This window comes from Epinephelus fuscoguttatus, linkage group LG17, assembly GCF_011397635.1.
Source record: "Epinephelus fuscoguttatus linkage group LG17, E.fuscoguttatus.final_Chr_v1".
In the NCBI taxonomy this organism is placed as follows: Eukaryota; Metazoa; Chordata; class Actinopteri; order Perciformes; family Serranidae; genus Epinephelus; species Epinephelus fuscoguttatus.
The window spans coordinates 9,007,270-9,023,352 of NC_064768.1; the positions used below are offsets into that span (position 1 = coordinate 9,007,270).

A 16,083-nucleotide genomic window follows, 5' to 3' on the forward strand; every position below is an offset into this window, starting at 1 on the left:
AGTTGTTCCCATGAGCCCAATTTCATCAAGCTATGATGAGGTCAAGGGGCCTCTTTGAAAATTGTCTCACCGATTTATTACTTATGCTACCACTGGTATCCATGTTCACCAGCAACATATTGTTCATAAACCTTCTGGTTGGCCCTGATCAGCCAAACAAATTAATCTGTTGTCATGTACATTTTTGGAGAAGATAATTGTATTATGAAGTTGCATCCCTTTCCCTGATTCTCAAGTAAAATAAAAGTCTCTGTTCTATTGTAGCTGACCAAAGAAATGCTTGGGTACAACACCGATTGTTCACTTTCCAACATCGACATCAGGGAAGATGACTATGTCCCAGCATCATCAGAGGACAGTTCATCTGAATCATCAGAACGAAGTAGTCAGAAGTGACACCATGTGAAAGAAGATTCAAAACTCCACAAACTGACACCAAAGACTTCATTAGAATCAAAAAATAGCTCAGATGGGTTATGAGGAGCCAAGATAAAGAAGCGAGGCAGGGAAGCAGGCTTGCATTCCAGAGAAGAGGATTCAGATGAACCAAGACTCAAAAGGGACAGGGACACAATACAAGAGGAGTGACAACAGAAGCTTAAGTTCTAGCGAGGAAGAAGATTCTGTTGAATCAAGACTCAAAACAAAGAAACAATACAACAGAAGTGACAAGAGATGCTCAAGTTCTAGTGAAGAAGAGGATTCAGGTGAATCAAGACACAAAACAAAGACAAGATACAAAAGGAGTGACAAGAGAGGCTCAAGTTCTCGAGTAGAAGGTGAATCTGATGACTCTGCATCAGTCAAAAGAAAGAAAAATAGAAAATGGTCAGTTAAGAGGGGTGATTCTCTTGTTGTAGCTGATGTTTTAAAAGTAGATGGGTCCCAGAAATACCACCAAAAGAGAAACTACTGTATTTTCTGCCAGGAACTGCAATCAAAAAATGCATGCCATCTGGAACGTAAACATGGGGATAAAATGGAAGTCACTAGTGCAATGATGTATGCAAAGAAGTCTAAAGGAAGGAGAAATCAGCTGGATCTCCTTCGCAGGCAAGGAAATTGGGCACACAACATTGCAGCACTCACAAAAGGAAAAGGGACACTGGTACTTTGTAAAGAACAAAGTGATGGCAAGAGCAGTCCAAAGGACTATTAGCATTGTTTTGCATGCTTTGGGTACTTCAAACACAAGTCTTTGTGGAAGCACACAAAACGGTGCGCACTTGCTCAAAATGTTGGCAGAACATTACCTGGAAAAACAAGAAGACAGGCTCTCTGTGCTGCGGCTCAACCTGTAAATAAAGACGTGAACATGAAGGTATGCCCTCGTGAATGGCATGACTCAAGACGAAACTGCTCATGCAGTAAAAGAAGACAAATATATCATGAAGGTTGGAGAAAAGATGTACAACAGGCAACGTGAAACTGCCTCTCAACATGAGAATGTTCGTCAAATTATGCAAGGACTGGGGAGACTCTTGATCCTAGAAAGGAAGGTGACCCCTCTGAAAAAGATGGAGGATCACATCAATCCACAACACTTTCACCATGTTATTTGAGGTGTCAAAGAAGTAACTGGATTTGATGAAACGAGGAACAAGTTTGAAAAACCCACCCTAGCCACAAAGCTAGGGCAAAGCATCCATAGAGTAGCAAACATCATGGTGGCTGAAGCACTATGATCCCAGAACAATGAAAAAAAGCAGGTTGTCCAAGAGTTTAGATGCATGTACAGTCTTACCTGGAATGAGATGATCTCTTCCGCTGCATACTGTACAAACCCAAGCTCATTCCATTAGCAGAAGATGTGAAAAAATGCACATGTACATGACAGACAAGCAGAAACAATACTATGGGCAGTTTTTGGATGAGAAAACCTCAAAGAATTGGAGCAATCTTGCTAAAGTAATACTGGCACAGATAATCCTTTTCAACCGAAGACGAGAAGGCGAGGTCTCAAAGATGCATTTGGAAGCATTTCTCAGCAGAGACAACTCCCCATTTAATGAAGATATTGGTGAAGCACTGACGGAGATGGAGAAAATGCTCTGCCAGCATTTTGAACGTGTGGAAATTCGAGGGAAGCATGGCAGGAAGGTGCCCATCATCCTTTCTCCAGCAATGGTGCAATCCCTGGAGCTACTTGTGGAGGAGAGAAGCTCATGTGGAGTGGGTGAAAACCTCTACTTATTTGCGAGACCAGGGTTTGAAACAAGGCTTAGGGGGTCTGACTGCATCCGTGAGTTGGCTAAAAACTGTGGGGTCCAAAAACCTGAAGCTCTGTCATCCACAAAGCTGAGAAAACAAATGGCCACTTTGTCAAGAGTACTGAATCTAAATGACACTGACCAAGATCTTTTGGCAGACTTTCTGGGACACGACATAAGAGTACACAGGAAGTTCTATCGCCTCCCCGAAGGGACTTTGCAGTTGGCAAAGATCAGTAAGGTATTGACGGCCTGTGAACAGGGCAGACTGGCCGAATTCAAGGGGTAATGTCTGGACCAAATCTCGATCAGCCCCAAAGGTAAGAAACTATTAATTGTAAGGGCAAAGTTGACTGTTGCCTGTATGTATTGTACACATATTTCATTTGATACAATTTGCCTTTGTTTGCCATCTTGAAGACCAATTTGAAGTAATGGAAGAAAGCTCGGGGGAGTCATCTGCAGATGAAGATCATCCAGCTTCTCCAGCAGGTATGTCTTTGCTTCAAATTGGTGTGCTTGATCACAGTAACGTTTCCCTTTTTATGGGTTAATGTTTACATCCTCAATCTATAAACAGTAAATTCTGGACATCATACAGTCAGGCTGTATAGATGGCTAGTCATGCCACGTGCATCATGTTTCCTATGAATGTTTTCCAGGAGAGGAATCTGTGACTCAAGACGAGCAAGGCACACACAGGTGATGTTCTTGTTGCCCCTACACACAGCCTAAGAGCCCGAGCCTGGATCGCATCTAATACTGCTAATACAGTTTTTGCAGCAGAACCATATACTACACTTCCATAACCCATCCTTGATCTAATTAATGCAACATAAATATATTTCAAGGATGCCACATCTGCTCCCCAGTCCAAACCTACAAGACATCTCATTAGATTTATAACTTTTTTACATTTGTCAGCAATATTTTTATGTACCACTCTCTCACTCCGCTACTTTGTTTATCTCATGCATTCCTTCTCTTTTTTGCGTTAATTCCTCTCACGCAGGCGCAGAACATACGTGCTACTTGGCCGTCGGATGTAGTCTTTATAGTGTGTTCAAATGCAACTGACACAGGGCGACATGAGGCGATGTAAATGATGCAACAGTTGGCTTTCGTCGCCGCTGGTTCTTTGATGTCGGTTTGGTGTGTCAACACCTTTACACAAAAAGGGTAACTAATGAGTAGGTAATGATTCAGTAATCATTACCTACTCATTTTGATGTCTCACTTTACTTTAGGGAACACATAAAGGGTAGGTAATAATTAAGTAATAGTTAGTTCCTCATTAGTTCCTCAGTAACTACTCCTCTGAAATTTGATTAGGAGTTACTGAAGAACTGTCCATTAACTAATAGTTAGTTCCTCATTCATTCCAAATTTGTTTCATAGTAACTACTCTAAATTTTGTGCACCTCAAACACCTGTACTGTGTACAACAGTGTGATCAGTATACAATACTTTACACGCAGCCCCCATGATAAATTCTTTAAGCTTAGCCTACCTAAGATGTGACACACTATCATATTTATTTCTAAGGCATCATTGTACAGAATAACATGGATGGTCATATTAATGTGTATGTGGTCTGAAAATAATGAATTAAACTCTTCTCAAGAATCCTGCTGTCTGTGATTTTGTTTTGTTAAGGAACTAATTGTAAAGATGATGAAGTAATGAAAGACTACTCATTATGTGTCACGTTACTTTAGGACATAAAAAGGTTAACTAATGGACAAGTTATTGTTAATGATTCTGTACTGATGAAGTAACTAATTCACTAATCATTAAGTTGTGATTAACTCCTCTATGAAATTTGATCATGAGTTACTGAAGAACTGACCATTAACTAATGGTTAGTTCCTCAGTAACTATTTGATCAGGGGTTACTGGAGAACTGACCTTTAACTAATAGTTCATCATTAGTCCCTCCGTAACTACTCTAATTTTGTGTAGCTTATTGTAAAATGTTACCGTTAGGTGTTTACGTTTACCGGAAGAAAACACTGTAGTCCTCGTTCCGGATAACAAGATGCTTGACGCTGCCATTCTTAGTGCCTTTTTCAGGCTTGTTTCACTTATATTCTTGAAGCAGCAGTACATCAACAATCTTGTTCTGCTAATGCTTCGTCTGTTGAGGAGGAGAAGGGGGGCAGAAGGTCGAAGAGGGGAGATAGAAGACCGTGCTGTGGCGAATGGAAACCAGTTAGTGCAACGAGTCCGACTGCTCTATTTCAGCCTGTTGCTATACGCGCTATATACGTCATCGCGCCAGAAGGGCAAGGAAAAGAGCATGCGCAGAAAGACCAGAATGAACTTAAAGAAGAATGAGTGTATACAAGTGCGAGAAATTCTTTCATTCAGAATTAGAAACGAAATATTCCAGCCCCTTATATCAGACTGAATTTTCAATCGCATTGGCCATTTTCATTCCGAATTAGGTGTTTACAAGATCACTTTTAATAGGAATGAACTTTCATTCCGAATGAAACGGGAATTAAACTGTCCATGTAAACCCACTCATTGTCTGTCCACAACAAAAGCTTCCTCGGGATAACAATGGATATCACGTCACTGGATATAACGCTACTGGGACTAAAAATCTACAGAAGTGCTCCCACTTAATGTAACATTACAGCACTGTGGTGAGGCCAGCAGGTCAACAGTGACTTCAGAGATGGTTAGAGACATGTTTCATTAAGATGCTCTGGTAAGAATTGTTCATATACCTCTATCTGACTTGACTATCTTTTATTGTTTAGGGCTAAAATGTTTTAGTGAACGGGAACTTCAGTTTGTGAAGGAATACTGCATGCTGCGCGCCGTTTTACAACCTGGCCAAAAATAACTGAGTAATGCACTGTTTGGTAATGGTAATTGAGTTACTGAATTTAAAAATTAACGCGTCAGAGTATTAGTTACTGCCAAAACTAACGGCGTTACTGTAATGCGTTACCGCCCAACACTGCTCTCTACCAACATTTCCCGCTCCCCACCCCCCACCCCCACAAACACAGACACACATGAACACACATGGAGGTGATAACAAAGCACCCACCCACCCAGCCACCCACACACACACACTCACACACACGCACACACACACACACACACACACACACACACACTGCTCATTCACTGGTCATCCTGGTGCAAGCAGTGGTGGTGGTGGTGGAGGGACATCAGTGGCTTAGTGGATAGAGCAGGCACCTCATGGCTGTTGCCACAGCGGCCCTGGTTCAACTCCAGCGTGTGGCCCCTTGCTGCATGTCATTCCCCCTCTCCCCCCCTCATGCTTAGCTGTCCTATCAATTAAAGGCAAAAATGCCCAATAAAAAAATATCTTTAAAAAAAACAAAAAAAGCAGTGGTGTTGGGCGGGGCAAAGCCAAATTCCACATTTTTTAGTGACCTTGCATTAGCAAACACGTCCAGGGTATTTTAAAACTTAATGATAGTCACGTTGCCTACCGTTTTCACCTCGACTAGCTAGCAAGCATAACCGTTTCTACCTAAACAACACTAAAATCAAACATGACCCCAAATTACTGTGTGCTGGCAAAAAACAGTCAAAACACACAGCATGCCTGCATTGCAGTGCTCCCAGTATCTTTCATTTCAGGCTATCCACATAAACAACACCGAGAGCAAACTTCCTTTTGTACCTTTACAGCTATGAATTTTGTCTTGTCTTTGCTGTTTTTGTAGTCAAGGTTGTATCTGGTAGCATAATACCACTAGTAATGTGTAGTCCAATGTTTAAGGAGTAGTTCAAATGTATTTCAGCCAGTGATCATAGTCTCTAATCATTTAAATGACCAAGGAAAGCGCATGCATTCAGCTGAAATGAGGATGAACTCCACCCTAGCCTTTTATTCCACAGCCTATGTCTCCATCTGGTGGCTGAATCTGGTTCAAACCTAAAATCTTTAGGATTTTTTTTTTTCCACTAAGGGGTAATTTTGTCCATTTGTTAGCATTTTCTTTGAACTGGATAATATGGAGTCATCTGATTGATAAATAAAGCCAAAAACAGTTGTGTTCAGATGGAACTGATACCTACAGTGACATGTAACTAGTGATGGCCAAATGAAGCCTCATGAAGCATTTTCTTTATTTTATGAGCCCACTAGATGGCACTCTTGGTTTGTAGAGAGAGGCTCAAAGAATGGCAATTCAGTGTGCTTTCAACCTTTTGTTGAACAAAAAGTGCCATCTAGTGGGCTTATAAAATAAAGAAAATGAGTTTTAAACTAACCTGAGAGACACAGATAGAATACAAATGTACCCAAAATGGCCAATCTGGAGATTGCGCCTATGCATGCCTCTCCTAAACCTCTCTAAATTTGCTCTGCTTTACTTTGTCGGCATCAGTCTTGGCACAGGTAATGTTCAGGTTTGCTAAAAGTGGACATTTTTGTTTGGGGGGGGGATTGAAATCTTCTTTCTTCATTTACTCTTTTACTTACTAACATCTGTACTGGTGCTTACACCTCACAGGTTTTACCTTATTATGATAGTAAGATTATTCATATAGACCTTGTAGTTGCAGATATAAACTCTATTCATTTTCAAGCAGGGGTCTGAGCAAGAGGCCAACTTAACAAAAGGTTTTGAATCAAGTTTTAATCATAGTAGAGAATCTTAACATACTTTAAAACGTGTCTAGAGGGGATTACAACAACATGCTTTACGTTTTTCCATTTCTGCAGGTTCGACATTGTGGAATGAGAAAACTCTGCAAGAGCACACAAGTAGAAAGTCTCAGCACAGCTGTACATAGGAAATTTCTGCCTCTGACACCATTGACTCCAAGTCCTCTCTGTTGGATGTAGTGATGGGCATTTTATCCGATGCGCAATCAGTGCATCGATGCAAGGGTCTATGATACATTGCATCGGTTGGAGTGGTGTGCATCAGATATAAACTGGGCTGAAACCACGATGCATCTCCTTGTAAAAGCTTTGCATCGGTAAAATCTGATTTCTTCTTATTATATATATTTTTTAAATGATTATTTTCAGTCAATTCACTTCCATAATTATCTCAATCAGCCGTTTCTCACAAGCGGACACACTCTGATTCACCTATTCACCACTAGGCGTAGTACGCGTCACTAGTCACTGAATATCAACATCCGGGCCGAAAAAGAAGAAGAAGAATAACAACAATAACATCCATGCAACAGAGTCGACAAGAAACGAACGTGTTAAAGTGGGCTACCGGTAAACATGGCAGAAGACGAACAACAAATTCATAGTTTACCGAGCCATACACACAAGTCCAATGCTTGGCGTCACTTCGGATTTTTCAAAAAGGACGGAAACCTTGATAAGTCCCAAGCAATTTGTAAGACATGCTGTCTTGCTATAAAGTACACAGGCAGCATGACCAACCTGATAACTCACGTGAAACGACGACACAGTGTGGCTGAAGAAGCCCCCTTGGTATTAGCCAACTCGCCCGGCTCGGATCATGCCTCGGATTCACCTCATGCTACTAGTAGCTCCAGCGGCGCTAACAAACAGCCAAGCATCAGTACTTTTTTCCAAACTCTGCTGGGCGCAAACTCTGCCCGCGCCAAGGTAATAACTAAAGCCATTGAATATTGGAATTTACAAGACAAGAAAACAGCCTTGGTCACAGATAACGCCTCGAACATGCTACTGGCTACAGCTTTGGCAAAAGTGGGTCTACACGTGAGATGCGTCGCGCACCTACTCAACTTGGCTTCACAAAAAGCCCTGAATGTGGAAAAGGTGTTGGAGCTACTGGTGAAACTGAGAAAGGTGAGTGTACTTTGGAGAGTAGGCCTACCAACCAAATCTTGTTATACATGTACCTGTACTGTATAATGACAAAGTTTATTTCATTCATTCACTCACTCATTCATTCATCCATCCATTAAGGTGGTTACATTTTTTCACATGAGCCCAAAGGCAACTGAACTGCTACGTGAAACCCAGACCCAGCTCAACTTGCCAAAGCACAAGCTGATCCATGATGTTCCCACGAGATGGAACAGTTCCCTTGACATGCTGGCACGTTTCTGGGAACAGCAGCCTGCCGTGCTCAATACTTTGCTCTCACGGAAAATCAAGAAGGACGAAGACATGGCCAGGCTGAGTGAAGACGACATGGCACTGATCCAAGAAGTCGTCAAACTGATGACTCCCCTGAAAGTGGCAACCACACTCCTCAGCGAGGAAAAGAATCCCACCATCACAATGATCTCTCCACTCCAGGCGAAACTGCAGAGGCACTTCCAGGCAAAAGAAAGTGATCTGCCTGAGATTTCAGAGATGAAACGATGATTCAACCAGGACTTTTCCGGCTGCTATGCCAATATCCAAGACACCCTCCACTGTGCCACAGCCCTTGACCCACGCTTCAAGGACCTGGCGTTCCTTGATGATGAAACCACCAAGGACACAATCTTCATGAAGATTGCTGCAGAGGTGGTGAACATGGATGGAGAGGACGAGGTAAGATTTAGACTACTCAGTGCTCTCTCTCTTTCACTCTCTCTCTCTACTGGCATGTCATGCTGATGTTCATTTGTTTAGTTTAAGAAAATCTGTTTTATACCAATTCTGTAGTAGTAATTAATGAATAATGAATACTGATTATGGTCAGGCAGGTGACAGTTACACAGACAGCCAGAATGACAGCCAGACAGCTGAAGGCAGCTCACAACGTGACAGGAGCACTCACCGAGAGGAAGAGAGTGAGAAAGAGGAAGAGAGTGAGACAAGTTTGTTTAGTCAGGATATTTCGGAGCTGTGATAAAGTATTTTGTGGATCATGTGAATGTGGCTTTATTAATTATTAGGCCTAGACATTGTGTATTTATTATTTATTGATTTATTATTTATGTATGCCATTTACTGTTAAATGAATGACAGACATAATTGCACAACTTGTAATTCCTTCTCCTCTGATCCACTCCTTAGATGACGTCCCTGAACCTCCAGCGAAGAAAACAGCCTTGGACCAGATGTTTGGGGGCTTCCTCACTCCGAGAGCACCACTGAAGACCACAACGGAGAGAGCTAAGGAGGAAATCTTGAAATATCGGGAGAGGGCTTCTCTAGATCTGAGTGGTGATGTGTTACAGTGGTGGAGATATCAAGGAGATCTTCCACTGCTTGCAGCTTTGGCAAAGCACTATCTGTCCATTCCAGCAACAAGTGTAGCGTTGGAGCGAGTATTTAGCACAGCAGGTGACATAGTCACAGCCCAGCGCAGTTTACTTGCCCCTGAACATGTGGATCAGCTGGTATTCATGAAGAAAAACCTTAAAAAAAAGACATTTGTCTTAAGTTTGCTGTTATGATAATGGTGAGGCTGGTGTTGTTTATGTAGGCCTAATCTTTATTTTTGTAGTTATGACAGACCTGTTTTGTGACTGTTTATCTGTTTAGTCTAAATTGTTAATGACATGTCCTGACTCCTGACAGCTTTGTAGGCTGAGCTCCACTACTGTTAGGCCTATGTGCCTTTTGTGAATAGGCCAACTTATTTATGTTGACAAACACTTCCTCAATGCTTAAGTAGCCTAATTTAAGAGATCTGTCTTCATTTGTTATAAGCCTCTTAATGATGAGAAGTATGGTACTGCTTATATGTTCTTGAAGGAACAATAAAGTTGAGTTGAATTTGCACAGATTTGCATTGTTTTTGAATCGTAATTGCATCGTGATTGAATCGCGATAGGAAGATAAATCATATCGTACTGAATCATTAGATGCTTCATGTGAATCGTTAGTGTATCGTACCGTAGCCCACATATCGAGATGCATATCGTATCGTCCTGGGGATGGAGATTTCCATCCCTAGTTGGATGTTTAAGCTTCTCTGAAGGCAAGTTTCCTGTGTGGACTGATTGAAGTTGGAGAATCTGCCAAGTATCTGCATGATACGAAGAAATTCAAGAATCAGAGCAGAGTAACAGGTCGATACAGATCGAGTCACCACCCACTTTGAGTAGTTGTCAGTGAATCAGCTTGAAACCATGCAAACCCAGATAAGTGTTTCCAGGCAGAATTCAGCCATGCATGTAGTCACAGGCATCTTTTATGGGGCAAATGCTTTCTTTGTGTTTGACAGTGAGAAGTTGGAAGCCAGTGAGGTTCAGGACATCCAGGGCAGCATGGAAGCTGTGATAAATAAGATCCCCACATTTAAAATTGAGGGGAAAGCTTCCATCAAGCTGAATGATCAGGAGACGGCCCTGACCAGTAGGTTCCTGCAAATTCTATGGAGATTTCATTCTTAAAAGCAACCCTACAACATTTGAAGATGCAGTGAAGACCTTCGTGAAACTTTCAGAGCTACTGGGAGAAAAGGGAGAGAATGCTGTTCCACTGAAGATCTGGCTGAAGCCATTGAAGAATCTGGATGCCAAAGCTCCTGAGCTGACAAAGGGAATCAGCATCAGACTAGTGAGGAAGACACAGTATGTTCTAGAAGATTTAAAGGAAATAGGAATCAGATGCAACGATTCTCTGGAAGACAGGATGGTAGCGATTTCCCAACCAATCGAGAAGAGTTAAGCACATTCCAAAAATTCTGTCATCACTATGCATCTAGCCTCCAGCAGACCATGGCGACGAAATTCCCCTCCATCCATGACGGTAAAGAAGACGAGAGGTCAGTAGAAGAAGTCTTTGATGGCCAACAGCAGTCACCATTCAATCATGAAAAAGTTGGCTAGATCATAAAGAGAGAGAATATCCTGTGTAGAGACCATGAAGGGAACAAAGATCGTCCGAAACCAGTCAGAGCTGGAGAGAGAGGTTCTTGCTCCAGGTATGGAGGATACTCTGTGCTTTGTTTTCACCTCCATGTTAAAGGGTGACAGCTATCTTAATGAGATGGCCAACTACTTAAAGTCACCTAAATTAGGAAGTACCAAAGAAGATCCATGGTACTTCTCAGGTTATGGTTTGACCAAAATGAGAAAAAAAGCCAAAGCTAGACAACAGGTGCCGTTTCATTCTTTTTGCAGCAGAAAGCTAAGGCTTCTGTCTTCCCCATTATCACGCCATGACCTTACAGTACTGTACCTTACATGCTGTGCAAATGTGGTATTTTGCTGTAATTTTCCCTCGTAAGGGCCGTGGGAGATCACTGCTTGCCTAATCCTGTATATCTATATCTATGTATCTCTCTCTCTCTCTCTCTCTCTCTCTATATATATATATATATATGTATATAAAATGTGTATATATATATATATATATATATATTTATTCATATGTATATATAGATAATAGGTAGAGCATTTATGCCTTTTGCAGCAGCATGTGTGTAAAATTATTTTCAAATCAGTCAACAGGAGGTGCCACCAGTTCAAACAGCGCACCAGCCTTTTGCATAATTTGACAATAAATCAATGAGGGTTCATTCAAACATCACCAAACTTGGTGGATAAGTCCTTGAAGTGTCGCCCCAAAATGTTTCTGCAATTGACCAATAGGAAGCAACAGTGCTCCCAAAGAAGAGTGTGGCCCAGTAGAGGTATGTACATTAATGAATGAGCATCTGTCTGATCGTCATGAAACCTTTTGTGACTCATTAATGCTATTTTCTAACTGTTTGTTATTAATATCATTATCTTTATTACTGTTGTATGATTTACTGAGAATCATCACTCACGTACACTCCCTTGCACACACACACACACACACACACACACACACACACTGAACAAATGGACTGACAAGGAAGTCATATTATAGAAAGCAGTCAGGAAAAACAATTCCCACTTGAGTAAGCTATAATGGTAAATGTGTCAAAACAAGAATAGAATGTCTTTATCGTCATTGTACATGTACAATGAATTTGAATGCAAATTGGGCATTAAACAATATATTTAAATTTAAATTCTGATCCAACTTCATCTGTCCTCAATGAGAAAAAAATATGTTATTTATTTCCATATACTTTAAAAGTTTCAATGAATTAAATTGTAATTTGAAATTCATTTGATTTACATCCGTCAGACAGTCTTCAAAAACTATACATTTTGTGAGTTTTTAATCAGCTTGTGTTTATATGAAAACACATACGTTGTGTTTTATTTTGAGATCACAATGCTGATGTTTAAACTGTGATGATACAATACGCTGACGATATCCTAGTTCATAATTTAAATGCAATTCATTCTTCTCAGACTCTGTTTACTGAAACTAATTAAACTTTCTGCACACTTCTTAAACATTCTGGTCACATCATAAACCTAGTTAGTAATTTTGCTGTTCTCAAAATCAGGAATATGAAACACAGCATGATATTAACTCATGCTGCCTTTCGAAAGACAGTAATAAGCTATTTCAAAATCTTCAACCACAGCTGAGTTCAGTCTTTCTGGGTTGATTGGAACTCTTCAGACATCAGTTTCTTTTATAGTAACACACATGAAAAAAAGATTGAATATGATCTAATGAAAAAGTTCTTTATTGTGTTGAAATAAGCAAAGTACAGCAGGCAACAAAATTTCATAAATGAAAGATGTAATTAGAGAGTAAGTGAAGGAAAGAAAGAGATGAATGGGGAGTGACAGTATTGCAGAGAGCAGACTGAGAGCAGTAGCAGAGTAAAACCAGCAGAAGAGTCCCAGTGAGTCAGGTCAGGACTGGGAACACTGGTCTCTCCTCAGTGTCTCTGAGTGTGGAGTCTGGGAGCCCTGGGTGGCCTCACAGGTCACAGATCCCAACCTCCTCCACTGGTCTGCAGGGAGCCTCAGGGTGCTGCTCCAGCTGTAGAGGCCGTTCTTCTCCAGCACCCCAGGGCTCCTGCTCTCCTCCCAGCTGCTGCTGCTGCTGCCGTCCACCTTCCAGGCCAGACTCCAGTCTGAGGGGAAGCCCTTGTTGGCCAGACACATGAGCGTGGCCTTCCCCTGCTGCAGCTCCTCACTGGAGGGGGGCAGCACCGTCAGGGTGGGACGCACATCACCTAGGAGACACCAATCAGCTTAGAGGACAGGGACCACACAGCTGTCAATCAACCATCAGACACTTGGACACCTTTACTGTGTGAGAGTTGATTTTCTCCTTTAAGGAGTTTCTGTCAGATGGTTTTTCTGCTCCATCAGTCACTCACTCACACATTGTTTCACTTCCCTTTAAGAAGCATCTCATGCAAATCAGCACAGAGACAATCATCATACAGAATGACCTCAAATATATCAAACTACACTGGACAGAAAATATCAGAATTTGGAAAAATTCTTTCTTATCCAAAACCTTGACTAACCATTACGTATTAATGGCATCTTTAGTGGAAACAGAACCAAAAATAGAAATTAAACAGATTACAATCAAATGTTCTTCATGTGGATTTCAGTCATCATTAAAAAAAAAAAAAGTGTTCAAAAGGTTTTCAAAATCTAAAACACTAGATGACAAAATGAAGTGATACCCACTTTTATCTTCACTCTGTTCAACAATATTTAACAACTGATTCTGAATTTGTTCTAAAAACAGGTATTATTTAGGAGGAACATTTAGATATAATCCTTGAAAATATTTTGAAATCAGGTTTGCAGTTTTATCATCTTTATATTTCAAGCTTTCTTTTTAAATCCCAGTATGACGGAATTTTGTGAAGCCACTGTGAGTTACTCTCCATGGTTAAGGAGGAGAAATGAGAGCATGAATAATAAAGTAAATAAAACAAGAGGTTTTTTTAATCTATTGCAAATATTACAAATCACAATTTAAAACATAACAATATGGTATCTAGTATTTGTGAAGAAATTTACATCCAACATCCAGTCTGGTTCCACCACCAAAAGTCCACCACAGTGATACAAACTCATTGAGCCGCTGTACAACCTCTCACTGACAAACAAACAAACCACCAAAATCAGTCTCTGTGAGATGTTGCTAAATCATGAAAACTGACAATAACACAGAGCCACAGAATTCCAGAATGCATGTTTTTGATATGTTTTTTTATATTTAAATGCAATTTTTGTTAATTTTGTCCAGCGGTTGATTCAAACAATGCAAAAGATTTTAGACTTGATAAGATTAGAATGATATCATTGGTTGTTTGTTATCAAGTCGATAAAACTTTATCAAATTGGTATGGAGACATTTTTAACTACACTCAGGTACAGTGAGTGATCCACTGACAGTCAGCATCATCAGAGTAATCCAAGTCCCTGTTGGAGTCAGTCAGAGCATTTCCATAGAGAGCCACTTTGCATCAGCAGCACCATGCTCCAGTGCTCTGGGAGAGTTTATAGTCCTGAGAGTTGAACACTGGATGACTGACAGCTGTCCTTCATGACAACAGAAGCCACAGAAATCCTCCTCATCAAAAACATGACTTTGATCTCCGTCCTCATCTGGACTCTCCTCTGCTGCTGCTTCACAGGTAAAGTCCAGAGAATCAAACTCCTCTCCTCTATCAACATCTGTCCCTCTGAAATGAAGCTGACAAAACCATGATGCTGCTTTATGTTTGTGTCTCTGTATCCTCAGAGTCCAGAGGTCAGGTCACAGTGACTCAGCCTGGAGCAGTGAGCTCTGCTGTGGGAGGCTCCGTCACCATTACATGTAGGACCAGTCAGAATGTTCGAGTTTGGAGCAACTACCACCTTTTAGCCTGGTACCAACAGAGAGATGGAGAAACTCCTAAACTGCTCATATACTTTGCCAGCACTCGAGCATCAGGGATTCCAGGTCGTTTTACAGGCAGTGGATCAAAGTCTGACTTCACTCTGACCATCAGTGGAGTCCAGACTGAAGATGCAGCAGTTTACTACTGTCAGAGTGAACACTACATCAACAGTCAGTACGTGTTCACACAGTGAAAAAGCGTCGTACAAAAACCTCCCTCAGTCAGACTGAACAGAAACTGAACTGACTGCTGCAGCTGGAAGCTACTGCAGAGACTGATACACTTCACTGAGGACACACACACACACACACACACACACACACACACAAAAACACACACACACACACACACAGACACACACACACTGAACATTTAACTGTTGTTACTTTAACATCAAATGAAACATTCGTCAAAACAAGTGAAACAACAAAAAATGATCTCGGTGGAAATCAAAGTAATTTCTCGATCACAGCTTCTCACCATCATTCATAACCCATTATAATCTCCTGCTCTCATCTGATTTTCCAATAAATCAAGAGGAGCCAAGCTTGGACGGTTAATGAGAAAAGACTTGGTCATGACCTTTGACCTCTGCTTCATACTGCATCACAGCAATTTAAACTTTATCCTATTAACCCTATGGGCCTGTACGATGCATAGTGCGTCCAAATTCACACCTGTTCTTCTCTGTTGATTTTCTTTGCGACTGTTCGTCATAGCAAGAAGCCACGTGAAATCACGTGAAAACAGCGGAACCGTAACTTTTGGACAAGGGGAACTGCCCATTGTTCCGAAGTCCGTTCCGAAATCATCATGATGCCCTGTGGTTAAGGTCTGGTTAGGTTTAGGCACAAAAACCACTTGGTTAGGGTCAGGAAAAGATCATGGTGTGGGTTAAAATGAAAAAGAAAGTGACAAACACATAAGCCGTGAGCCTGCTCCGCCTCAAGCTGGTCGCGGAGCACCATACGCCCGCCGCGAGCCGTTCAGCACCGCGGACAGTCGGACTAATGGGATGTCGAACCAATGGGCTGTTGAACCAATGACATGGACCCCAGACAAGACCAAGTACTTGTCGGTAGTCCAATGTTTTCACAACTAAAAAAAATGATAAAGTTACACTAAAATTGTATAATAGAGCTTTCATACAGCTTTGCACACACATTACTCTTGGATGGATTACTCGCGAATGCAGGCTCGCATCATTGTACTGTCATCCCATCACGCTATAAATA

General features: G+C 41.3%; 1 pseudogene and 2 gene segments (V, D, J or C); 2 read left to right on the plus strand and 1 right to left on the minus strand.

Annotated features, from left to right (window-relative positions):
* Positions 1 to 1,965: 1,965 nt before the first annotated feature.
* On the plus strand, positions 1,966 to 12,406 carry LOC125905204 (neoverrucotoxin subunit alpha-like; annotated as a pseudogene).
* Positions 12,407 to 12,848: 442 nt separating this feature from the next.
* Positions 12,849 to 13,849, minus strand: LOC125905205 (Ig kappa-b4 chain C region-like). The segment is given in 2 exon segments: positions 12,849 to 13,174; positions 13,843 to 13,849. Coding segments are annotated over 2 exon segments (333 nt in total).
* Positions 13,850 to 14,404: 555 nt separating this feature from the next.
* Positions 14,405 to 15,170, plus strand: LOC125905350 (Ig kappa chain V region 3381-like). The segment is given in 2 exon segments: positions 14,405 to 14,602; positions 14,710 to 15,170. Coding segments are annotated over 2 exon segments (423 nt in total).
* The last annotated feature ends 913 nt before the right edge of the window (positions 15,171 to 16,083 follow it).